The sequence below is a fragment of the Zootoca vivipara genome, chromosome 9 (genome assembly GCF_963506605.1).
Source record: "Zootoca vivipara chromosome 9, rZooViv1.1, whole genome shotgun sequence".
Taxonomy (NCBI): Eukaryota; Metazoa; Chordata; class Lepidosauria; order Squamata; family Lacertidae; genus Zootoca; species Zootoca vivipara.
In genome coordinates, this window is record NC_083284.1 from 43,866,016 (window position 1) to 43,892,736 (window position 26,721).

Genomic DNA, 26,721 nt, shown 5'->3' on the forward strand with positions numbered 1-26,721 from the left:
TATGAGCTTTTGTGTGCATGCACACTTCTTCAGATACACTGAAACAAGTGTGCATGCACACGAAAGCTCATACCAATGACAATCTTAGTTGGTCTCTAAGGTGCTACTGGAAGGAATTTATTTTATTTTGTTTCGACTATGGCAGACCAACACTGCTACCTACCTGTAACCAAAAAAAAAGTTTGCATGACAGTATTTCAGAAACAATCCTATATTCTCCGCTGCTCTTGTACTTTTTTGTGTTAATAAAATTAATAGATCTGTTTCCAGTTATTGTTCTCCATTATATTCGTTATTTGTAATCAAAATCAATTTGCCTTACCATACAACCTCCAGGTTTGGAAATGACTCCTAACACTTAATTTATTGCCCAAATTCCTTTAAACCTATGAAGTCTTTCTCGTGAACATTTGTGTTCTAAACTTCATATGTTTACTGTATCTCCCCTGTCTTATTTTTCTCAGTTTTCAAACAAGTCTCAATACTAGACGTGTATTTGAACAAATAACAAATTTACATTTGCATGTTCTGTGTTTTTTCTTCTCTGTGCTTGGTTTGGGGATTTTCTCGGAGCATTGATCTGTTATTCACTCTGACCAGAAGATGGTGCATAATACTTCTTGGCATCATTATGTGTGTTCTAGTTTTTTTTTCAGATTTTCAGTGTTTTCCCCTCTGCAGTATTGTTCAATCGATCAAGCACCTTAGTGAGGTCTTTCACATTCATACAAACTGCCTAATTCTTCTATTGTAGGGAGAACTACATCCCTTCAAAATAAATTATTTGATGATTTGTGCTCGTAATGCAGTCTGGCCACTCACACACAAATCTGTTTTCAGTAGTGTTTGTGCCTGCATACGTTTTGGGAGCAGTCACACCGTTTCATTTCCAATCAGTGCATAGCCCATAACTTCCTGCTGAAATCCTGTAACCTCTTGTGCCACAAATGTTCTTGCTTATCTTTCTGCCAAATGCACAAATATAACTGATACATAGACACGGCAAAGGTTAAACGCCCTGAGGGTGAGTTGTAAGGTTAAGTGCAAGCAGAGACATCGATCCAACAAGCTTCCCAGCCATTACCTCTTCCTTTTGAAGAGTGGTGCAGGCACAAATCTCAGTGTGGTGAATAACAGGCATTTCTGCTCTGGGCAAGCAAACGGGGCACTACTACAGTGGGCTTGGTCTGTGAGGTTCATTTATCTCAGTGCTGGAATCTCCATGTCCTTGAGGGCAGAGGCGTTGCCTCAGGTCTCCAACTTCCTTTCAGGTGCCTCTGCTGGAGGGAGGCTCCTTCCTGAAGGGAGGGGCTGGGAGTGAAGACAGCAGCCTTTTAGGAGATGCCTGACTAGAGGTGTCTGACGTCACAAGGTGGGACACCTCTCTGACAGCCTGCTTGAACCTTCTCCAGGATCCAGCTCCTGACTTTTTTTATCACAACCTGGCTCTGACCTTTCTTGATTTTGCCTCCATCCTGCACTTCCCTGGGTCACCCAGCTCTGACTGCCTGATCAATTCCCCTACCTCTTTGGGTTCTGCCAATCCTCTCCATGGCATACCCATGGGGCTCGTGAAAGCCCTGGTGACATGAGGAAGCAATGTGGGATAAACCGCCTGGGGAAACCTAGCCAGGTGGGGGGGGGGTATAAATAATAAAATTATTATTAATCAGTGCTTTTTTCCAGGGAGTACTTTCAGTACCAGTATCTCTCTCTCTTTTTTTTGTTAAAATGTGTGGCACTTACTGTAACTTCATGGTGAGTACTCGCACCTATTTTTCTAGAAAAAAGCACATTATTATTATTATTATTATTATTATTATTATTATTATTATTATTATTAACCCGTACTGCTGCTGGGGCTTCAATTCACACATGAATTCAAATTCAAATTCAAATTTATTATTACGGTTCTTGACCAGCACACACATAAATATGCAGTACATAAAAACAATAATAATCTAAAAATAGGCAAGAAGTATAAATTTTAACAGTTGTTTAAAATAAAACTGATTAAAAGGAGTGTTACTACTTAGGGAGGTAGACTACAGCGGTTAATATCACTGGATCCTCTTTAGCTAGTCCTGAAGATGTTCTGAAGATATTTGGACACTGCTAATTAGATTAGACCAAATTTTTATGGCTCTAGCACAGAATTTACTCTGGTTTCACCTCAGATCGTAGAAATCTTTCACACATGAATTTTAATTAATAAGCCGGTTCTTTGGCAACAGGTTTCCAGCCTGACTGTACTTGGGTGGACCAGTAAGAGCTAAAAAGAAATAAAGACTCCCTCTCCCGCCTTCTCTCAAAAAAGAGAAATGTGCTCATACATGTGCCAAAGAGATCCTAGGAGAGATTGGCTCAGATAAGTAGGAATTCAATTCCATTCCTTTCCTTTTCAGTTCAGTGTGCGTGTGTGTTTTTATATAAACAGCATTGTTGTTCCATAGGATGCCATGGGAATATGATTAGCTTGTATATTCTGGCAGACAATATACTATTCTAGTGATTCCCCCCCCCTCTCCCTTCTTAGGCTCTGGGATGCATGATGAATACATTTATATCTTCTGGAGCTGGGTTTTTAATTACAACCACAGTCACTCATAATCATGTTAAGCACAGGAAATGCCATGAGTGGCGCAGAATCCTCTTTGCACAGCCAGGCGGAGTCCCCCCCCCCCAGTCCCCAGGGGAGCCCCGAGCGGAATAATGACACAGGACCACGTTTTATGGGATTAAAATTGGCCACAACTTTATTAAAATTCAGATGTAGGAAGACCTTGGCGCAGGCATTGGGCGTATATCCCTCCCAGCCGGGGAAGTGATCTTCAGGGTTGTCCAGCATGAGTGGGGGTTGGGCTAACTCTGGAGAACATATGTTCAAGCAGATAGCCCGCCCCCCCTTTATCGCCGCCGCTGGAAGGGGAGGGCAATAACAGCCAATTGGCATCGCCAAATGCCCCCCCTTTAGGCCTGTTTACGGGAACCCTGTTATCGCTGCCGCAATAGGGCGGGGGTCACCGCCCCATGCCCCTCCCCTTTATGTAAATGACTAAAGGATTCCGCCCAAGGCCTGCATCCGCCAAAGTTGTGACGAATTGCTACGGGAAAGGCGAAACCTGCCAATGCAGGGAAATTCCTTTCCAGCCCTTTAACAGCGACCAATAATGGCTCCTCTTCTTTGTGTGCAGGTAAGCCTACCTGACCCTACCTGGCCAATCCCCCTGGCACGCCTACCTTTTGCCGGATTGTTCGGCTGACTGAGTGGGCGGCGACTCCAGCCTCCAGCCTCAGGTAGCCAGTGCCAGCCTCCAAACTTCCAGAACTGCCCCAGGGATCCCAGGGGGGGGCTGCACGCGACTGCGCAAAATGCGCCTCCCCTTTATGTTGGGTAAGCGGTCATTATTGCTTGATAGCAATTACTTCATCGTACTTGGAAAGTAACGGCTACCAAGCAGTATCTGGAAATATATTTGACACTCAAACAGTTTTAAAAAATGAATTGTGTTGATTTTAATCTCCAGAGGGTTATGTGGGCAAATATGTATTTTGGTCATTCCTTCTAGGCTGCAGGACACCCAGCAACCACAACAAATGGAGTTCATCTGGTCTCCTCACTCCATTTTTTTGGGGGGCGGGGGTGGTGCTCAGTAATTGGATGTGTTTCTTTCATGAACCTTTGGCTGGTGCGGGGTGTGTGTGTTTGTCATGTGTTTGACTGATTCTGCTGAATATTTACTACACCCCCTGCACAGACCTTATCTGAGATCAAGCCACATTAAACACTGTGGGAATTGCTTTCGAATAAATGTGCACTGTTCATTTATCTTTTTGCTGTTTCAGTTATTTTTATTGCATTTGATTGTTTTGCATAATTAACTAATTAATTAATTAATCACCCTTTAACCTAAGATCCCAGGCTGGGTTACAAAGATTAAAACACAATGTTAAAAATACTGCCTTCTGTTGATCAGTTTCATATGTTTATTTCAAACAGAAAAGCAGTGTTTACAAGTTTTAAAAAATTAGTCCACACCAATCCGATATCTGTCATTCATTGAACCTTCACAATGGGAAATTAGCCATGAAAACTGCAAAGAACTGCAAAGAAAAGCAGGTAAAAGTTTGTGGGGATTCAAGATGTTCCCGCCATGCTCTCTGCTCCAAGCCACTATTGTTCTTAACCACGTTCAAATAACCTCCCATCACCACTGATTGAGTTTACATACCTCCTTTCTGCCAAGGCACCCAAAGCAATTTACAATTAAAATACAGTGGTGCCTTACAAGACGAATTTAATTCGTCCCGCGAGTCAATTCATTTTGCGAAAAATTCGTCTTGCGAATCACGGTTTCCCATAGGAATGCATTGAAATTTCTTTTTTTTTGCCCATAGGAACGCATTAATTAAATTTCAATGCATTCCTATGGGAAACCGTGATTCGCAAGATGAATTTTTCACAAAATGAATTCGTCTTGCGAGTCACCATCAGATCGCAAGATGCATTTGTCTTGCGAAAAATTCATCTTGCAGGGCATTCGTCTTGCGAGGTACCACTGTACTAAAATGAAAACATTATATAAAATGAAGACTGACAGAGCCCTCTACTGCCAACTGGGAGCTGATGTGCTCACTGGCCTGGCCTCTCTTGCCACTGCTCTCCTCCAGGGCCTGCAGCAGCCCCATGGAAAGGTCACAATTAATATGCCTAGCTCCTATATACATCCGTTCCTCCAAACTGATGTACAGCCAGGGAAATGAGGTTCTAGTGCAAACTTCAAACTGAGGATGTTCCTGGGTGCTTAAAAGATGAAGGACACAAATTTTCACATGCATTTTAAAAAGGTATAGAATGCTATCTATTTAAGTCATTGATAGCATTCACCCCGCCTTTGGGCTCAAGTGACAGTGGTAGCCCATCAGCCATTCCTTCTGCACCCCTGGGCATTCCACTCTGTTGGAAATCAGTGCTATGGGTGGGCTACAAGCCTGTCAAGCACCCGCTAAGTGAGAGACAACTGCTCTAAGGTGGCACTAAAAGGCACTACTCTGTAAGTGCAAAAGTAAGAATCAGCTGCCAGTTCAATTTCCTCTAGGTGGAAGTGGGTTGGATAGAGTGCTATCTTGTTCTTTGCCTCAGGCGGCAAAATATATTGGAACTGGCAAAACAGCTAGATGAGGAAATAGCATGCTAAGAGGCCATGCACTGTTGGCTGCCTTAGTAAGTGAGAAGATGGGAAAGGAGTGGACTTTCGAGGAAGAGGGTGTGGTTGACTGACAAGAACAGTGAACAGGAACACACCACGCAGCAATGTTTTGTTGCATTGCAGCATAATAAGGTATGACTCCTCCTTCATGGATCAGTCTTGTCATAGTGAAGGGGCTTGAATAACTCAGAGAAGCTACGAGCTATGCCATGTGGGGCCACCCAAGATGGACAGGTCATAGTGGAGAGTTTTGACTAAATGTGATCCACCTGGAGAAGGAACTAGCAAGCCACTCCAGTATCCCTGCCAAGAAAACTCCATGGACAAAGACAACAGGCATATAAAAGTTATGACGCTGGAAGATGAGCCCCTCAGGTCGGAAAGGGTCCAACATGCTACTGAGGAAGAGCAGAGGACAAGTACAAGTACATTCAGAGCTGATGAAGTGGCTGGGCCAAAGCCAAAAGGTCGCTCAGTTGCGGATATGCCTGGAAGCGAAATGAAAGTCCAATGCTATAAAGAAAAATATTGCATAGGAACCTAGAATGTAAGATCCATGAACCTTGGTAAGCTGGATGTGGTCAAAAATGAGATGGCAAGAATAAATATTGACATCCTGGGCATCAGTGAGCTAAAGTGGACGGGAATGGGCGAATTCAGTTCGGATGACCATCATATCTACTACTGTGGGCGAGAATCCTGTAAAAGAAATGGAGTGGCCCTCATAGTCAACAAAAGAGTGGAGAAAGCTGTACTGGGATGCAATCTCAAAAATGATAGAATGATCTTGTCACAGGTGTGGTAGCGGCTACTCTAGAGTAACGACTCCTCACAGTGTTGCCTTTTCATGCTTTTATTGAGTGCATACTATTTACAGTGTAGAGTCAGTACTATGTACATGTTGTCAGTCTAGATCAGAACCTCCGAATGGAGATTCGCGCGTCTTTTTCCAGCAAAGTAGTCTGGGAATACTGAATCTCCGCCCCCGTCGCTTCTTGCGCAATTCCGGAATCGGCGGGAGCGGTCTTCTTGCCGCGCTTTCCCTGCTTCCCCCTTCCTTTCCTAAGTGGGGCAGTGGCTCCGCTACTCTGCCTCAGCCATGCCCTCTGCTTCCTGATTCCCTGCTGGAGACATCCCCCTCCCCGCTCCCACTGGCGCTGGGAGAAGAGCTTGTGCTTAAGATGGGAGGAGGCTGTCTGTAGCTTCTGTCCCTCACAGCTCTCAATACGAATCCAGTAATCCAAGTTTATGCACCAACTACCGGTGCTGAAGAAAGTGAAATTGACCAATTCTATGAAGACTTACAACACCTTCTAGAAATGGTGCCAAAGAAGGATGCTCTTCTCATTATAGGGGATTGGAATGCTAAAGTAGGGAACCAAGAGATAAAAGGAACAACTGGCAAGTTTGGCCTTGGAGTTCAAAACGAAGCAGGGCAAAGACTAATAGAGTTCTGTCAAGAGAACCAGCTGGTCATCACAAACACTCTTTTCCAACAACACAAGAGACAACTCTAAACATGGACATCACCAGATGGGCAGCATCAAAATCGGATTGATTATATTCTCTGCAGCCAAAGATGGAGAAGCTCTATACAGTCAGCAAAAACAAGACCTGGAGCTGACTGTGGCTCAGATCATCAGCTTCTTATAGCAAAATTCCAGCTTAAACTGAAGAAAGTATGAAAAAGCACTGGGCCAGTAAGATACAATCTAAATCATATCCCCTATGAATACACAGCTGTGGTGAGGAACAGGTTTAAGGATTTAGATTTGGTGGACAGAGTGCCTGAAGAACTATGGATGGAGGCTTGTAACATTATACAGGAGGCAGCAATGAAAACCATCCCAATGAAAAGGAAATGCAAGAAAGCAAGTGGCTGTCCAATGAGGCCTTACAAATAGCGGGGGAGAGAAGGCAGGCAAAATGCGAGGGAGATAGTGAAAGATACAGGAAATTGAATGCAGATTTCCAAAAAATAGCAAGGAGAGACAAGAGGGTCTTCTTAAACGAGCAATGCAAAAAATAGAGGAAAACAACAGAATGGGAAAAACCAGAGATCTGTTCAAGAAAATTGGAGATATGAAAGGAACATTTTGTACAAAGATTACCATAATAAAGGACAAAAGTGGTAAGGACCTAACAGAAGCAGAAGACATCAAGAAGAGGTGGCAAGAAGAGGTGGCCACTTCTGATTTAATGATCATAATCTTTAAACACACACACATAGAGACAGACAGACACACACACAAAAAAAAAAAACAATGGAGAAATAATGTTTGGAATGAGAACAGGAAAATAAAACACAAACTTGTGTCAATGTCAAAATTTAAACTTGGAAAATTACAACCTATGGTTAAACCAAATTACAACGAGCAGTTTCTCTCTACTGCAGAGGTACTAGCAGGAAAGTATGTTTTAGGGAGCTTAAATCTAAAGGTTCAAGAAGGTCTGGTGTACCTCATATTCCAAAAGATGATTTGCTCTTGTGCCAGGTAGAGGTCTGGCAAGTGCTTCAAGTAGCTGATCTGTTGTGGAGGCGGTGAATGCTGCGTGGCTGCACAACTCCTACCTGCCCTGCAGAATCCTGCTGTTTGCGAAATTAGTAGAGGTTCCACTTAGCATAAGTGATGGCTTCATTCCATCTGAGTCATGGTTGCCAGTAAAAGCTGAGTCTGTAAAACCTGAAAATCATTAGTTCCAATCTGAAATCAGGATGGGTGTGTGATCCTCTGCCTCGTTACAGTCCAGATATATTAAACCACTAAACGCTACTGTATGTTGGAATAAATGCTAGTAGTCATGGAAAACCAATACCATGTGGCTGAAAGCATGCATTTAGCTTCATCTCCTTAAAAAAAGCACTTCTAACTACAAGACAAGTGATACTGCCTGCTAGTAGACTGGAGTGTGTGGTTTCTAACATCTTGGTTATGCCTTGCACGCCTTGAATAGTCCTGTGTAATCCAGGCTCTGACATTAGAGAAGTCTGAAAGTTGTCATCATGAGGAACAACTAGTCCATCACCAGTGCCGGATTTACATATAAGCTAAACAAGCTATAGTTTAGGGCCCCACTCTCTGGGGGGGGGCAAAAAAATTAAAGGAAAAAACCACTGGATGTACATTTCCAAAATATAATAAAAAAAAACACAAATAAAATACAGCAACAGTGTTTTGTGTTGTGTATAGGCTCCTATGATGTAAGTTATGGGCTCCGCCTGCTAGCCTGCTCCCTAAAATATCAGTGGTTTACTCATTTATATATCAATTACTTTGATAAAATACATATTTTGTTACGTGCAAATGGCGTTAGATACCTATTAGATCCATAAATTACCATACAGCATATATTCAACACAAAAAACAGCGACAATTTGTTGTTGACAAAGGACCACACTATGGAGAGGTTTGGGGCATGTGCAGAGTGTCCTGAGAGGCACGCTCCCTCAACTGATGGCACCTGCGCTCGAAAGCGCCAACCTTCCTCTTGGAGGGCGCGAGGAAGATTCTGGCGCCAAACCTCCAGGGCGCTTGGCCCTGGCCAATCGCGGCGACTGTGCGTGAAGCTCTTCGGGGGCCCCCACGGCAGTGCCAGGTCGACAGGGCTGCGCGCGCGTGGCGGAACGTCACACCTTCGCATCCCCCGCGCGCGGCAGTGGTACATCCTGCGTCTCCCCCCGGCGGCTGCGGCGCGAGTAGTGCAGTCTGCGGAGCGAGCGCTCTTCCTGGACGGAGCAGGTTTCTCCGCCTGCGAGAGGTGGAGGCGAGCGCAGAGGGAGCGCAGCGCGCGTCGACGCAGCACGTCAAGGCAGCAGCTGAGCGAAGAAGAAGCCCGCATTGCCACCCGCTCGTTCGTCTTCGCGAGGCATGGCGAGGCGAGGTGGGCTCCGGGCTCTGCTGCTGGCGGCGCTCTGCGGCGCACTGGGCGCCTTCGCCTTGCGGCAGGGCTCCGAGGCGGAGCAGCCCGAAGCAGCAGCGGCGGGCGGCGGCTCGGCGAACCGGCGGCGTCGCCTCAGCCAGGAGGACGGCATCTCCTTCGAGTACCACCGCTACCCGGAGATGCGCGAGGCGATGGTGTCGGTGTGGCTGCAGTGCTCGTCCATCAGCAGGATCTACACCGTGGGCCGCAGCTCCGAGGGCAGGGAGCTGCTGGTCATCGAGCTCTCCGACAACCCGGGCGAGCACGAGCCTGGTAAGGGAAGCCCCGCCTGGCCCCAGACGCAGCCCCCCGGGTAGTGCTGTGGTGGTGGTGGTGGAGTGTCCTGGGTGTCTCCTCTTTTCTCAACCCCACCGCCCCCATTTTTTCCTTTGCTTTCTCAGGTGGAATAAACAACCTCTCTCCCTTGCAAACCCATGCCTTGTTTCTCAGCATTGAGGTCACCGTGATCCCCTGGATGGCGGTGGGTCTATTTCGGGGATCATGACCTCATGCAGAAAGGAGAGTTAGGAGACCTTTGAAATCCCGACCATGGTGACCCCCCTTTTATGGCAGCGAGGGTACAATGTGCTGTGTTCCCAGCACGGTTATGTGCGTGCGCAGACCTGGAAACGCAGAGCATGCAACGGATGCTATGGTGATAATGATAATCTTTCCTGGTAACCAGGCTTTGAGGATCTCTGCCTACACCTTTGCAGCCATGATTTTGACTCGGCTTAGTGGGCTGGCTGAGCTGCTAGTGTGATGGCAGAGGCCACGTGCGGGGCATTTCACCGTGCGATGGCTTTGGATGGGCAGCTGAAATCTTCCTGGTTTAAGGGAATTAGTTGGGGAAAAGGATTCATCTGAGCGGGCCTTATTGGAGTGGGAAGAGAAGCAGGTAGAGAGCCATTTGGCGGGATGGTTTCTTATAGACTTGAATCTCCAGATGCCATTGAAGATGGCCCTCCCATAATCTTCCACCACTGGCCACGCTAGTTGGGATTGATGGGAATTGGAGTCTTAACTACACCTGGAGAGGCACAGGTTCCCCATCACTGTTATAGATCAAGGTACCAGCCACATGTCAGGTTGCATAGGAAGGCCTCTGTCTTCAATCTTTAAAGAGCCAGTAGCCATTGATGGAAAGCCACATATGTAGCACCATGACTTGGTGGAGACTAGCTCCATCTCTTTCTGTCTCTCTCTTCACACACACGTGCGCGCACACACACACACACACACAATGTTAAAAGTGTAACACGGTTCCTCCTATTCAGAGAAATGCTTCTCCACAGCAGCTGCTTGATGCAGTAACAGTAGTAGCTAAAGTTTCTCTGAATACATGAATCGGCCAACAGTATTTACCATACAGGCTGGCTGGTAAGGAAATAGGTTCACACAAAAAGTTATTTATTTGCTTTGTGATTTGTAGCCTGTTTTTCTGTGAAAACAATTCACAAAGTGCCACTTCAAGATATTTACTTTTTTAGTGACAACCATACCCATTGAAATATTAGCCTCTGTCTCCCATCTGTCAGTAGCCTCAGTTCTTTATTATTTAAATACTTTCATTTAATTAAATAATTTCTATACCACTTTTCATTAAAAAAACAAAAACAAATATCAAAGTGGTTTACCATCTAAGAAAACTTTACAGACGAAGAACAAATATAAAACACACATTTTTAAATCAGCATAATTAACAGGAAAGTATGATATTCTTTTAAACATCAGAACATTACAGATAAAAATCAAATACAAAAACACAATGAACTCTCCAAAACAGCACCACTAATAGCTAAACAAAATAACTGAGATAAGGAGCTGCACCCATGCTGCCTACTCCACAGTAATGGCTCCCAAATGCATCCTTAGCAGTCTTTCAAATCAAAGCCTCATATTTGTGCATTCCAACCAAGCATACAGATACCCGGTAATTAATCCCCAGTCAAACAGTTATTAAAAAGTGAATGTTTGGTCTACAAAAATACACGGCAGCACTAAGCATAATTTACAACCAGCTCATTCATTCTAGGGCAATGTAGTGTCATATAACCAGCAACAAAAATACTCCCATCTAGACTCTCACCCTTATAGGGTTGTATTCTATACTGGTTCAGTGTCTCACACTGAGTGGTACTGAATAACTTTGAAACAAACGAAAACATTACTACTACTACTTCTCACTTCGGACAGCAAAAACTACCCAACAAGGCTGGGTCAAGACATTTTGGTTCCTGGGGCAAACCACCAAATGGCACCTCCCTCCCCACGAGGGAAGAAGTGGGGAGTAAAGATCTACATCCGAATCTGCCAGCCGTATGGGTCCTGCCGCCTGAGGCAGTCACCTCACCTTGCCTCATGGGTGGGCCAGTCCGCCACCCAATATTACATCACTTCTTTCTCCTACTTGGATAATACATTCCACAACACAAACTTAAAGAGGTTAGTGCCCTCATGCAAACTCCAAAAGGTTTGCACTGTAGTGTGGCAGCAAGCCAGATAGCCATAGATGTTTCTACTGTCCTCCTCCTGGAATCAGAAATGAAGTGCTGGTTGGTTGGCATCTAGGAACAGAGTCGGCAAGCAGATGGAATGGCTCAGGAGCAGGTCAGCATCCTATTAGTTGTTGACAACAGAAATCCCTGCAAATATCAAAGCTGCATGAATCAACACATTGGGCAACAGGCACAATAAACAGGAAGCCAGTTTTTGTTTTAGGTGAATCTCGTCGTAATTCTCATTGATATAGCAACAGAAATATAATGATGAGATACCATTTGAATGAAAACATTTCCATTCACCATAGCCTTTGCTGTCTATTACTGTCTGCCATGGTAGAATGTGGACTTATTGACCACTTGATTGTTATTTATTGTATTTAATGTTTTCAGCGGCTTTACATATTCTGCATTGTATTTTATTGTTTGCTTTGAGGTGCCAGCATAACAGGTGGGATGTAATTATTTAATCAGTAAATAATGAACATACGATTGCCATAAGTCAGATCTGCCAAACAAATATCTAGACCTTTGAGAGCATCAAAAGATTCTGATGATAGATGCATACACCAGGCAACAGTGACGATGAATTCTAGAATAGTATCTCTCTTACTGCTAGATAGGGCAAATGATAGAATGACACTCAGGATTATACATTGACTGATGAGCACCAGTTGTATAAGAATAAATCAAGTTAATTAGGAAATCATTGTATAATAACGCATAACTTACTCTGTTTTAAAAGCCCTAGGCCTAGGACAATGGGAAATGAATGTGGATTTCTTCTTTGCTTGTTCCCTTGAATTATGCCAAGGCTTTGGATTAGATTCTATTCACTTCAAAGGGACTTCAGAGTTTATAGATGATCTTATTTGTTGGCCACACACAATGTTTGCAGCTTTATTTTGAAAAGCTTGCTGAGCTCTTGGGGATGGAAAGCTTGAGGTTAATTATTCTGCTCCTTTTATGATTTTTCATGACATCAATTCTCAGAGAGCCAGTGCTTAGAGCAGGGGGTCCCCAAACTACGGCCCCCGGGCCGGATGCGGCCCAATTGGCCTCCCAACCCGGCCCGCGACAACCCCCGCCGCCCGCTGCCACCGCCCGCTCTTACGGCGCGCGGCGACGATCTTCAAAATCGGCAAAAAATCGCCGAAAATCCTTTGTGTACATGCGTATGGGCCTCTCCCGACCCAGAAGAGGTCATTTCCGATGCACTTCCGGGTCGGGGAGGCCCATACGCATGCGCACAAGCGATTTTCGGCGATTTTTCCCCCGACTGTGTGCGCATGCGCACAGGCGTGCACTCCCCCGCCCTCCGGCCCGCTGCGCGCGCACTCCCCTGCCCTCCGGCCCGCCGTGCGGTCGGCGTGGCGGGCACCGGCCCGCTGCGCAGTAAGTCTGGGGACCCCTGGCATAGAGTCTGTATGGAGCATGACATGACAAGGTAGGGTTTGTCTTCTTGACTTCAGATCTATTATCTCTCAATCTAGCATTTTAAAGGGGAGCTGCCCATTGGTTACTCTGTCGCTTTTAGGAGAGGACAGTTGTTATGATGTCCATAGGTGGAAATGCTGGGTCATGTTAACAATATTTGTGAATGGTGAAAATTGTGTTAGGCTGTAGTCTTGTAACCATTTATTTAGAAGTAAACCCTATTGAACTCCATGGGGCTTATTTTTTAGTAGACATGTACGGGATTGCGCTGTTACTGCGTATGTTAATGTGTAAAACTTATTATGTGGCAAGTCTGGGATGGGAGCTGGAATATCGTTCTTGTTGAAGCAGTGCTCCTGCTGTCTTTGTCGTCAGCAAGTTGCCTTCTGACATACTGTAATTGTATTGTACTGAAGTACATGAACATATGGAGGCTGAGAAATCTTGGTTGTAATGGGTCTGACATTTTTTTTATATAAAAAAGCACAACAGAATGATTTATATTTAGCATTCCTGTTAAAGCAACCAAACATATCCCATAATCTAAAAGATAAAATGAGGCTCAGCAACTTTCTAAGATTAGTAAACAAGTGCTTTTAACTATAAACTAAGATTTAGGCTTGCATTATATCAGGAAATAGGAATAAAAAACAAAATAAAATGGATTATACAGCCTGCATCGTATCATCAATGGTACTGATGGACACTTCTCAAAGAACTAATACTATGACACTAGTTTGCATAAATTAGAGCAAGACTCAGAAGTTGCTCTGCAGCTTTTTTGTATGGTAAAGCTACATAATGTACCAATTGTCCTTCATTGCCTGGAAAACCCAAGTCTTCAAAAGTTTTCTTTTTGTTCTTCCTAGGAAAACCCTAGCTCGCCTTAAGATTCAGCCACATGTTCTGTCAAGTCAAAATAGTTCTTAGCTGCTAGCATGGCTTAATCTTTGTTTGGTTGTGTGTGTCTTTGCAAATTCCCAAAGCTGTACCACTTCTAAGCTGAGCAAGAGAATGATTTGACTTTTTAATTTGCCAAAGCTTTATTTTTATTAGAGACTCAATGTCTTTATACCAAGAGATCAGTGAATTAACCTTGGGTTTTGTGAATAGAGGCTTGATTGTGAGAACTCCCAAATCTATTGGGAGAACAATGTGGGAGTGATGAATACTGCAAGTGTCAAGAGCTGATGAAGACATTGAAGGGAAGGAAAAAATCAGGAAGAAAACCTGCTTGGGACCATATGTTTGTGAAAGTTGCACACCATGTAAGGATGAAGGGGGGGGGCTGTTTCAAGTATGTGTGTATGTGCACACACATATTTAAAGGGAAATAGTCCACAAAACAGCTTATAACATGTTTTAAAATACAAATCCAGGTTTATAAAACTGTTTAAAAACATACAGCAAAACAATAAAATCAAAGCTCAGCAACAGCAGCAATGACTATCCACACTCCACTTTTGTTGTTTAGTCGTTTAGTCGTGTCCGACTCTTCGTGACCCCATGGACCATAGCACGCCAGGCACTCCTGTCTTGCACTGCCTCCCGCAGTTTGGTCAAACTCATGTTCGTAGCTTCGAGAACACTGTCCAACCATCTTGTCCTCTGTCGTCCCCTTCTCCTAGTGCCCTCAATCTTTCCCAACATCAGGGTCTTTTCCAAGGATTCTTCTCTTCTCATGAGGTGGCCAAAGTATTGGAGCCTCAGCTTCACGATCTGTCCTTCCAGGGAGCACTCAGGGCTGATTTCCTTAAGAATGGATAGGTTTGATCTTCTTGCAGTCCATGGGACTGTCAAGAGTCTCCTCCAGCACCATAATTCAAAAGCATCAATTCTTCGGCGATCAGCCTTCTTTATGGTCCAGCTCTCACTTCCATACATCACTACTGGGAAAACCATAGCTTTAACTATACGGACCTTTGTCGGCAAGGTGATGTCTCTGCTTTTTAAGATGCTGTCTAGGTTTGTCATTGCTTTTCTCCCAAGAAGCAGGCGTCTTTTAATTTCGTGACTGCTGTCACCATCTGCAGTGATCAAGGAGCCCAAGAAAGTAAAATCTCTCACTGCCTCCATTTCTTCCCCTTCTATTTGCCAGGAGGTGATGGGACCAGTGGCCATGATCTTGGTCTTTTTGATGTTGAGCTTCAGACCATATTTTGCGCTCTCTTCTTTCACCCTCATTAAAAGGTTCTTTAATTCCTCCCCGCTTTCTGCCATCAAGGTTGTGTCATCTGCATATCTGAGGTTGTTGATATTTCTTCCGGCAATCTTAATTCCGGTTTGGGATTCATCTAGTCCAGCCTTTCGCATGATGAAACAGCCTTTCGCACACTCCACTAAACAGCCTCCATTTAGGACTCTTCCCTGCCCATTTTATCCCCCCCCCTGAATTTTTGCTAGTATTTCAAATATACATTCCAAGGTGTCACTGGTATCTAGTCTGGCTGTTATACAAAACAGAAAAGGCAGTGGTCTGTGACTCATATTTCTGCTATTCCCATCCCTGCTGGAATTATGTGAAGCATGAACTTGTGGGTCTTGTCTCTGAGGAGTTCTATAGGGGTTGGATCCATGAAGGTTGGAGCTCCCCCCCCCCAAAAAAGTGAGAAAGGTGTCATAACAAGGCACTACTTCATTACAGGCTGAATGCAGTTTATGCAGAAAACTTAGCTGCATTGAAATAATTTCTGTACATTAAGTGTTTCAGCTTGTAAATTAACCATCATACAATCATGTTAAAAACCTGTGTCGTCGTGGGTTCCTCATTGTACTCAACATTTCCAGGTTACTTGTTCTACATGATTTTGCACTTTGGGGGCATCGCCATATTTTGGAGCTTAGGAAGTGGCTGAGAATTATGTTGCATGGTAAGAGCCTAGCAATCTCTTTGCTAGCACAAACCATGGCAGTTTTAATAGATTTCTGCCAGCACAAGAATTGGGTCATCCTTGGTCTCCATCCAAAACCATGGAAATGGCATTTGAACCTGAAGGGAAATTGCCACTTTGAAGGTAAGATTTGAACTTGGGACTGTCACTTATCAGAGAAGATAGCTTGTAGATGCAACTATGGATGCTTTTAGATTCTTGCACCAGGCTCAGCTATTTCAAGAGATGCTGAAGTCAGATTAGAAGGTCAGTTTCCACAAAGCTTATTCTAGTTGCATTTCTACAAGTGGGTTTAAAAAGCAGTTACATCCCACCTTGTTCCTAGAATAACAATAGCCACACTTACGACCTACATTTAAAGCATTGTGATACCACTTTAAACATTCATGGCTTCCCCCAAAGGATTCTGGGTGTTTGCTAAGGGTGCTGAGAGTTGTTAGGAAACCATCTATTCCCTTAGAGTTCCCTGTGAAGTGGGATTGGTCATTATACAGGCTAGGAGGGAATTGCATTTCTGGAAGGGGAACAGGGGTCTTCCACCAGCCCTCAGCACCCTTATCAAACTAAAGCTCCCGTAATTCTTTGGGGGAACCAGTGACTACGGTATTTAAATGGTATCATAGTGCTTTCAGTGTTTGATGTAAATGTGGCCAATAGGTTAAGTACTCTGTGGAAGGCCAGTAAGTTTGTTACACTGATAAGATAACAAATCTGGTCAGCTGTTGCAGTCATATATAATGCACATGTCTTCTGTCTGAGTGCATACTTCAGGGAGCTTAGATTTCATAAACAAGCCACACACACACACACACACACACAGATATATATATATATATATATATATATATATATATATATATATATATACCGTATATGGGTGTATGTTGTTCTTAACTGTTTGGCAAAACTTAGAAAGCACAAATTAATACAGTTGTTGCTCTTCTGTTTGATTTATTGAATGACACTGAATAAGAATGCTGCTTGTTAAATATTGTGACCTATGCTGATTTTTGGAGGAGGTCTGGAAAAGAAAGAGGCTCAGTCTGCCTGCTAAAATCTTTTTCGTATGGATCTATGCCTCACTTTGTGAATATACACATGAGCATATTTTGTATCATGTATATCAAGCTGAACTTTGAGAGAGGATCATTTAGGCCTTAAAGTGAACCTCCAATTGTTCATTAGCAGCAGAGGCTTGCTATCACCGCCAAGCAGCTGACTGCACTACAAAGTTCCCTAGTAGGGACTCCATTGTGCAGCCAACCCCCCCCCCCAGCAGATCTTGAAGTTGGCATGAATCAGCTGATTGGCGGTGACTTCAAGCAACACCTGAATCAGCTTGGCTCTTCCTTTCCTGCAAGGGAAAAATGAATCACCCGACACCATGGTGAAGTCAGGTGGTTGACAGGTGGGTGCCTACCCCCAAACCACCTGCAAAAGTGGCCCACTGTGGGTGAAGGAACCCAGGAACTCAGGAACCCATGATCTGGCTGCTGGATGGGCAAGGTTCAAAGATAAAAATTGCATTGCATTGAGCTGCAGTTTATACATGGGATTTTTTTTTAAAGCAATCTTTGACATATATGAAAGGTGATATAGCGTGACCAAGAAACTGAACCCTGGATGAGGCTGTGCAAATGAAAGCAGGACCATACATATAGGGCCATAGAGTAAATTTCAGTGACTGCAGTCACTAGGGGTGAAGAAAGCAGATGGAGAGAAGCACGTTGAGGTATCAATGAGATTGCACAAGCAACTAATCTGATTTCCAGAAGGCATCCCAATCCCAGGAAAACAAGAAGTTACCTTATACAGACCATTGGTCTGTCTAGCTCAGAGTTGTCAATAGTACAGTTGTATCTCCAGTTGCGCACGGGATATGTTCTGGAGCTCCGGTTGGATCCTGAGGTGTGCGTATTTGGAGGTATGGCGCGTAGAGCGCTTCTGCGCATGTGGCGAAACCCGAAAAAATACTTCCAGGTTTGCCTGAAGGATACATAACCGGAGGTGAACATAAGTAGAGGTACCACTGTACTGTATACTAATTGTCAGCAGCTCTCAAGGGTTGCAGGCAGGAGTCTTTCCCAGCTACACCCAGAGATGCTGGGGATTGAACCTTGGACTTTCTGCATGTAAAGCAGATGCTCTGCTACTGAACTATGGCCCTTCCCTAAATATTTCTACCAGTGTTTTGTGTGCCTGCATATAGTTACTTTAGGGTTGGCACCCTAAAGTTTCTAAAATATTGCTGTTGAAACACCATGTGAAATGGACATGTGAAAACATATATATATATCCCACATTTTCCATAACATCCATATTTTATATCTTTTTTCTTCTTCTTTTTTACAACTTCAATTTAACCTTCACACCTCCTCCTTTCCATCCATGGGTTTCTAAAATAATGGGGTCAAGTACGCTTCCCAACTTTAATTCTGACCACCCTTTTACCGTAATATACTCCAGGGTGGCCTTTTAGTTCGCTACTGCTTGTTAGTTAATAGAGGTTTACACACTCTTTGTAGCTTGTAGAAAACTTCCTGTAGATCAGCTCACCACAGCCAGGACAGACCTAATGGACTGGTGTCTTGAATTAGTTATAAGAAAAGTGTTTCTTTCTAAAAAACAACAACCCCAACAACATTAAACTCTTTATTTAAATACCCTACAATGTATACATTAGAGACAAGAATAGTTCTCCAGGAACAGATCTGGCTTATTGTGTCATTCTTTTAAAAGTATCTTGGCAAATCTTGAAAACCAATGATGCACTTTAAAAAAATACAGAGTGGCTTTTTCCCTAGACTCTTCTCCTAGAGCTGCTAAATGTTAAAAATGGGAGAATGCCAGCTTTTGCTTGGCCAAAAGTCTTTGATGGTTTATTGAATGCTAGCAAATGATAATAGATTTTTTTTTGTGAAAAATGTAACTGGAGTACAGAGTTCCTATTTTAAACCTATTTACTGTGCCCTTTCTCAGAGATAAGTAAAACAAAAACATAAACCTCAGGAACAAGTTGCCCCACAACCACCTTGTCTGAAGAACTTACATGATCACAGGCTATATCTTGATTGGAATTTGCTAAATATATTTTTTATGCTGCAGCTCATTTTGACCAGCAATATAAAGGGGTCATATAAGCTGTAGTTTCCATTGCCTCACAAAAAAGCAATAAGTAATAAACTGCCTTACTCCTCCGTATTGATGTTGCTTCTCTGTAATAAATGGTTTGTGTCTTCCTTTTGCTAATCGGATCAAACTGATGACTTAAATTATCTCATCTGGATTCTTCACAGCATTGCATTTCACACCAGCATCATGAATCACAGCAATTCAGGCAGATGATGTGCAAGAAAAGAGGAGAGTGACTTATCTATAGCATACTGCATTGCCTAGATAATGTAAGGCTCCTCATGGCAGAGGACCCAGAAATTGCAGGGATATGCATGTAGGGATGTGTAGGGACTTTCCATGTCCTAGGTTCAAAAGTCAAATGCTGCCTTAGTCTGGAGGGTTGTTATTTTGGCAGTCTTCCCTGGGATGCCTGGATTAATTTATGATTCTGAAAACCTACAACATAAAGTGGCTTGGGACTATTTTGAGTGAAACAATCGCATCTTCGCTGTGTCCTTTCCTTGGCATCATTCTCACATACTGAAGTAATATGCTGAATTATATTAAGTTGTCATGCACAAGGCACAAGAGGCTCGAAGCAATTCATTTATTTTTAAATTATTTTTATTTGCCATTCTCTGGAGGTTTGTGGTACCGCTACATTTTCCATGTTCTTCATTATTGTTATCTCTGATTACTTTTTATTCTGACTTCCTCTGGTGGTAATTGACAAGAGCCCTGTTGGATCAGTCCATCATCCTATTTCATACTGTGGCCAACCAGAGGCCTTTGGGAAGCCCATATAAAACAGAACATGAAAGCAATAACTCTTGCCTTGTGTTCCCAGCAAATAGTAATTTGTAGGCATACTGCCTAGGAATCAGAGGCAGGCAGTGACCTTAACTAGAGTTTTAGAATCTGATTACATTTTGGTCAGTCCTGGCCCTTGTACCATGGATGATTTCCATGCTCAGTTGCTTTTTTTGGTGAGAAAATAGAGATGATGACTGTATTCTCCCTCTTTTGACGGATTCTGCTGTAATCTATAGCCTTCTCCCTCTCCGAAGCCTAAGCGTGGGGGAATGGAACATAGCAGCAGTCAAACAGCATCATTCCTGATACAGCTGTTGTGGCTCAGATATTTCTTGGTACTTATAAATAGTGGCATTCAGTTGTATGTCATTTTTCTTCACCTAGCTACAGAAATTCCATGTGCACACAACAATGTTTTGTTCTGCTGTAGTTATCTGGCTTGCACACCAGTGAAAATTAAGCATGCCTGAAGCTAGTGTGTGTTTTAAAAACCAGAATCTAGTTACTAGGTGTTGGCTTATTTAGTGTTTGAAATGAGTTGATCTCACTTGGTACGGAGCACAAGGGGTCGGCTTTCTATTAAATGTAGCGCTTAAGCATGGGGCTAAAGTCCTGCCATTTGGCAGAAATACAGTTTCAGTCAAAACCAGAACCCAAGTAAAATGCTTTGGAGCGTCTTCAGCAAAGGAAAAAAAAAATTCTGCAGGCTGAAAGCCACATGCTTTGCAATTGGTTGATCAACATGTCCACCAGTAGTTTATCACCATCATCTTCTACTTTTAACATGTTGGCACTGTCTGACTTCCCCATCATAATTCTGAGCAGCTTAGCTGACTTGCATTTGTATCACTCTACTTCTAGCTGAGGATGCGGGTGGCGCTGTGGGTTAAGCAACTGAGCCTAGGGCTTGCCGATCAGAAGGTCGCGTGGGATGGAATACTGGGGCAGACAAGTCACAACAGTTCCTAGAGTGTCCAATAAGAGGAACTCACCTGGAGGAACACCTGACTAAGTTCAGTTTCCTGTTCCTCCAGACATGCAGATGAGATGGATTAGCTGGCAGATAAAAGCCCCTAGCCAGCAGCCATTCTCTCTCTTAGCCATCTCTTCTTCAATGGGAACACATCTACAGAGAATCTACAGTTAGGATGGTTCTCCCTCTCGGCCTGCTGCCAAGAGAGAGACCAGATGGAGCCTTACTCTACTAAGTAGACTCCAGATGTATATATTTGTAACTTTTCTACGTAAGCCTGCCTTTCTGAGATTATGCTGTTAACTCAGGATGAACCTGTAAGTAAACTCTATCTTATTTTATGAACACTGTGTTGTATATTTCTTTTAAGAGGGTTAAAGGGGATTCGCCAGGAAGTATAATATTGTTGTTGAGGTTTTAACAAACCTAAACGCACACTTTTGCTGCGCACAAAAGGGGAATGCCACTCTGCTGATATTGGAAGCTTGATAACACAAGCTTGGATAGGATCTATCTAATAATATATCCTAATCCACATCCCTAACATTCCCACAGGTCGGCAGTTCGAATCCCTGCAACGGGGTGAGCTCCCGTTGCTCGGTCCCAGCTCCTGCCCACCTAGCAGTTCGAAAGCATGTCAAAGTGCAAGTAGGTAGCGCTCTGGCGGGAAGGTAAATGCCGTTTCCATGCACTGCTGTGGTTCGCCAGAAGCGGCTTAGTCATGCTGGCCACATGACCCAGAAGCTGTACGCCAGCTCCCTCGGCCAGTAAAGCGAGATGAGCGCCGCAACCCCAGAGTCGTCCGTGACTGGACCAAATGGTCAGGGGTCCCTTTACCTTTACCTTTAGCTGAACCAATCACTGGAATGTGGCCCTCAAGCTGAAAAAAGTCCTCCCCCGGTATATGTGATGGAGGGCATCTCCATATCAACATATCTTCATCGTAAGGGAAGCTGCAGGCAAGGTGTTTGAAATAAAGGATATGTATGTGCTGTGGAGCTTTAATGCCAAAAGAGGCACTTAAAATAAGGAATACTTGGCAACTCTCTTAGGAAGTAAGCTGGTGCAGGTGGACAAAGAACAAGTCTTTTGGGGATATCTTAAAATGTCTGAAAATTACATGCGAGTAAAATTTAAACATGACCCAGGAAGATATATTCCAAAGGTCTGTATGGGATGTTACAACAGCTGAAGGGCTTGAATATTCATGCACTATTATTGTGTTCTCCAATGTGGGGTTTGGGGCTGCACTTTGACTGTTTCTGCTACAATAGCCAATCAAAGCACTTAAGCAAACTCCCTTTCCTCCAAATCTCTTGTAATATCTAAATAATCTTTTACTCACTCAAACTCCCCAGCGATTCAAAGGGCCTTGTTGAGTTCAACTTACAGCAACATTTTTCTTTCTTTCTGGTGAAGTCATAAAAATGTACATGCTGAGTACTTTTTAATGAAGGTGGGTTTTTTTGAAGGGAATGGGTGTATTTCCTCCATTTGGTAATAAATGCCAGTTTAATTTACAAAAAGTTGTAAAATGTTTTGGGAGTGCACTGGAATCTCTAACTTTAAAGGGATGCTTTTTCAAAACATAAAAGATGTTAGCAAATAATTGGCTCCAAGAAAAAGAAAGGCTGACATTTGATGAAGTGCTTTAACATTATTTTTAAAGATGCTTGTGGGTTCATCCAAAGGTTTTATCTTTTGCAGCTATTTTTTAAATTGATGGAAAACAGAGATACTTGGATCTGTGAAAATTCCAAGGCTAAAGTATGGATACAGATGTTCACGCAAACATTTTCATTAAACAAGATAAGATATAGTGAACATAATTTGTTGTTTATAGTGGTTCAAAAATCGGTGCTTCAAATATGACCATGTTGTTATTTTACAGACTACCGTTCAGGTTAACAGAAGAGGTAAGCACAATTTATATGCATCAATTTGAGTTGACTTCTGTGGCCTATTGTAATTGTAGGAATGTTGATGCTACAGTGTAACATCTTGTTTTGGTGTGTTACAATATTCTGGATTGTTCCTCCAATAGATAGTAAACTTAATAGAGGCTAATAAAAGAATCACTTTAAATTAAAGGAACTCTGTGCCAAAGAGAGATAAGTACCGTACCTTACTTGGAAAATTCCTCCTTGTGTGCTAAATACCACCCATGCAGAGCTCCACTAGAACTATACAGAAAGTAATCATTTGTTCTAGTGAAGCACTTGGCTCTTAGGCTAAGCTTGTTGTATGGGTTTAACACTGGAGAGATTCTCTAGAGAAGTTTCTGACCTTGCCAGAAGGATTGGATTCAAAGACCTTATAATATATACTCTTTTCATATTTCCTATGATTTCCCCAAGCAGCATGTTGTAAAAACATTACTGAACCTCTTCAAACATTGCAAGTATCGGTGCTAGAAGGAAAAAGGGGTGGGATTAAGAGAAGACAGAGATCAACATGAAGGTGTAGGTGTGTTGTGTGTGTTCAGGTGAAGGTGAAAGGAGAGGACTGGAAATTTTCCTGTTGAAAGCTTGCACACTTTTTCAAGAATCCTGGAGCCTTGCTCCTTCAAACTGATAGTGAAATGAGAGCCTTGGAAGGTGGTAGATGACAGAGACTAGGTGGCTGCCTCTCAGGGGTGATGTAATTGTGGATTTTGTCCTTTGGCACAGGTTTGACTAGATTTGGGTCCCCAAGCTATGGTCTCACAACCATTGCATTAAGTATTCACATATATTTTTAACTGTATTTTTATTACTTCTTTGATTTATTATACTGTACCTTATGGCATTATAATTTGAATTCTATGGGGTTGTGATACAATAAAATAAGAAATAAAAGAAGCAATAAAACCATTAAAAATCATACAGCATATAGCACAGTACATTACATTACAATTTCCACAACAGGCAAAAAAATAAATAAATAAAAATTAAGTGGCCCACCAAGATCCTTGGCAATTTTCAAGTGGTTCGCAGGGGAGAAAAAGTTTTAGAACCAATGGAACTTCCAATTTTATGATCTAGCTTGTAAAAAAGCATGGGGGTCAGAGTGTTTGTTTCTCATGACTACTGTGCATATTATGTTAATTTCTCTGAGGCTTTCAAGGCTGCAGCTTAAAAAGATGGAAAAGATGGTTTCATAATAATGGTTAAACTTGGTGGATTGTGTCCAGTGTTTACTCATTAACGTTTCACTTTCACAACTCTATTTGAGTTGCATTTAATAAAATTTGAGGCTCCTGCTAATTTGGGAGAATGTGGTTGTACTTGTTTACTCATGATATGTTGTGGGACTTTTGTCCCGCTAAGAAAGGGTTGGGAGCTGTAGACCTGCAGCATATGAAGGGACAAAGATTCACCACTCCTGCTGTAAAGGTTTCCTTATGTCTGAGAAAAGGAGCAAGTGAGGATCAAGCGCACAGGGCAGATCAGGTTGTAAGTGTCTCACCAAAACTCTCTCTTGGAAATGTACATGGGAGTAGCCCTCGATCGCTATTCAGCTGGCAGGGGATCTTATATAAGCATGTAACCTTCCTCAGGCTCTCTATTCATCTGTATATATTGTGGATATTTTGTTTTTTGTTAATGAAATTAGTTTAGAGATTTTCATACCTGGGAGTAGGTGTTCTTGAAGCCAAGTCACGGAGGGTTAGGAGTCTGATTTCTTTGTATGGTGTACTGTGTTGCTGGCTGCATTTCCCTCCGCAAACAGACTCTTTCTGTCTCTTTCGGATAGATGAAGGAAATACTTTTTTTCCTGCAGAAAATTTGTGGCACTTGCAGAATCCTTCTCTTCTTTCCCTGCCCTCCCAAGTTTGAGAAGCCCCATTTAAGCCACGCAGAATGTTCCTTCCCTGATTTACGATTTTGCAACAGCTGATATCAGTTCAGCCTCATGTCACAAGGTGTGCCATATGGAAACTGATAACTGCATAAATCTGCATATGGAAAAACGAACCCAGGCTTTCCTCTGAGTAAAATCTCTTGAAATGTAGTTTCCTAACATAGGAGAAAATATACCTAGTTGCATTAGTAGTGTTGGAAAAGAGGTACTTGGACTCACGCAGGCCCATATGACTTGAAAATTGTGGAACTGTCTGAAATAGAAGTTGCTATGGTTACAGAGAGGATTAGCCGGCTGAGGCGGCTTCCATTGGTCTGCGACTAGCACAAGTTGCTTGTTTGAGTAGCATTAAAATGTTGTCTCCTGCTGCTTTTATGTCAAGACCATCTGGTGTAGGCAGTATTTAAAGGTGGCAGCCCTGCTCTGAAAAACGCTGGGCAGCATGTTTTTGTTGTTGTTGTTGTAAATGGATCTTATGAGTTTCATAGGTTTTCAAAGCGGGCAATGACACCTTAAAAGATTCTCAGTACATGTATAATAGCAAAACATGCTATCGGCACAGCAAGCTGCCACAGTGCCTATTATATTGATTGCACATATATGTACTCCTGTTTATTTCTTGGAGGTGCCACTTGTTTAATCAACTAGTATTTAAAATGTCTTTACATGTAGGAAATCTCTGTCTATAAATTATTCTGGTACATAAAATTTGCTGACAGTTGAGGAGACAATTTTCACTGTTGGAGGCAGTATATCTCTGAATGCCAGTTGCTAGAAATAGCAGGTTGAGAGTGTGCCGTGGTGCTTAGATCCTGCTTGCAGACTTCCCATGGGCAAATGGCTGGCCTCTGTGAACAGAACGCCAGAGTAGATGGGCTCTTCTTATAGTTTCAGGATTTTGCTTTAACTGATTCTTTTAGTGTGAGAGATGTTACCTCTTCATGTTTATTTATAAAGATCGTACAATTCCTCAACTCTGATTTACATCAGGTGCTTTTAGATTTCCACAGATATCCCCCCCTTGCTTTAGTGATTTATGCTATAGAATTTCATTATTCCCAAGAATGTAAAAATAGACGATTGGTTCCAGTAATATCCAATTCTAAACAAAAGCAGATCCCATCAGATTGCACAGAAGAAATGTGCTCTTGGAGCCAAACATTGTGTTATATATCTTGCACTAGGTGATTTTCAGGAGGTTAGCATGAGTGTAAGACAATAGAGAATTCAGCCCTCTGCATTGAAACTCAGCCAATTTAAATTCAAACCTTGATGAGAGCAGTACTAGGAAACTGTTATGTAGGGCAGCAGGAATGTGCTTCTTATTTTAATTTTGCTAACACTATACATTGCACATGCACACAAGATTTTGTCCTAGGTGGTTTGAGTGTGTTGCAGAATGCAAAGTGTTTTCCTGCAGAGGATACGCTGCAGCATTGGACAATATCAGATAATGAGCTGGGGGAAGAGATGTGTTTCTTGTGGGCACTTTTTCTCTTCTTCTTCATACCTACTTCATTTATCTGCTTTCATGGTTGCCCAGCCCATTTAGTTTTGTTAAACTTTTTTTTTTTTTTTGCTTGGGCAGTTGTGCAACTGAAGAGGACAGGGGGTTGCCCCTCCTGCAAGGGAACCCACTCTTTAACTGAATAATCCTGCCCAGTGTGAGTGGCGACCCATCCTAGGACCCGCTCCATCTCCTGCCGAAAAAAAACTTATCATGGGTTAGTCCAACATTCCGTTTAACTATGTGACAGGGCAGTTGCGTAATGAAGAGGGGTTTTTATCTGCTTCACTAATCCACAGATTTCTAAGCCTTCCTATTAGAGCTTTGGCTTCAGTGCAGTTTTATTTTTAATTATTTAGAAACACAAGAGTTGCATTCAACACTGTATGAGCAGCATTCCACTCATGCAATGGGACTTCCTCTTCCTTACCCTTAACACCCCTAGGATCTGCTCCAGAGGGGTCTCCCGCAGCAGACTTTGAAGGTGTACAGAAGGCTGCAGAGGAGTGGA

At 42.9% G+C, this 26,721-nt stretch overlaps 1 protein-coding gene across 1 annotated transcript in view; it reads left to right on the top strand.

Moving 5' to 3' along the window:
• Positions 1–8,921: 8,921 nt before the first annotated feature.
• CPE (carboxypeptidase E) overlaps positions 8,922–26,721 on the top strand; it is a 61,552-nt gene continuing 43,752 nt past the window's right edge. The window contains exon 1 of the mRNA XM_035113160.2: positions 8,922–9,404. Within this exon, the coding sequence (XP_034969051.1) occupies positions 9,080–9,404 (325 nt within the window). The 5' untranslated portion in view covers positions 8,922–9,079. The remainder of the gene's footprint in view (positions 9,405–26,721) is intronic.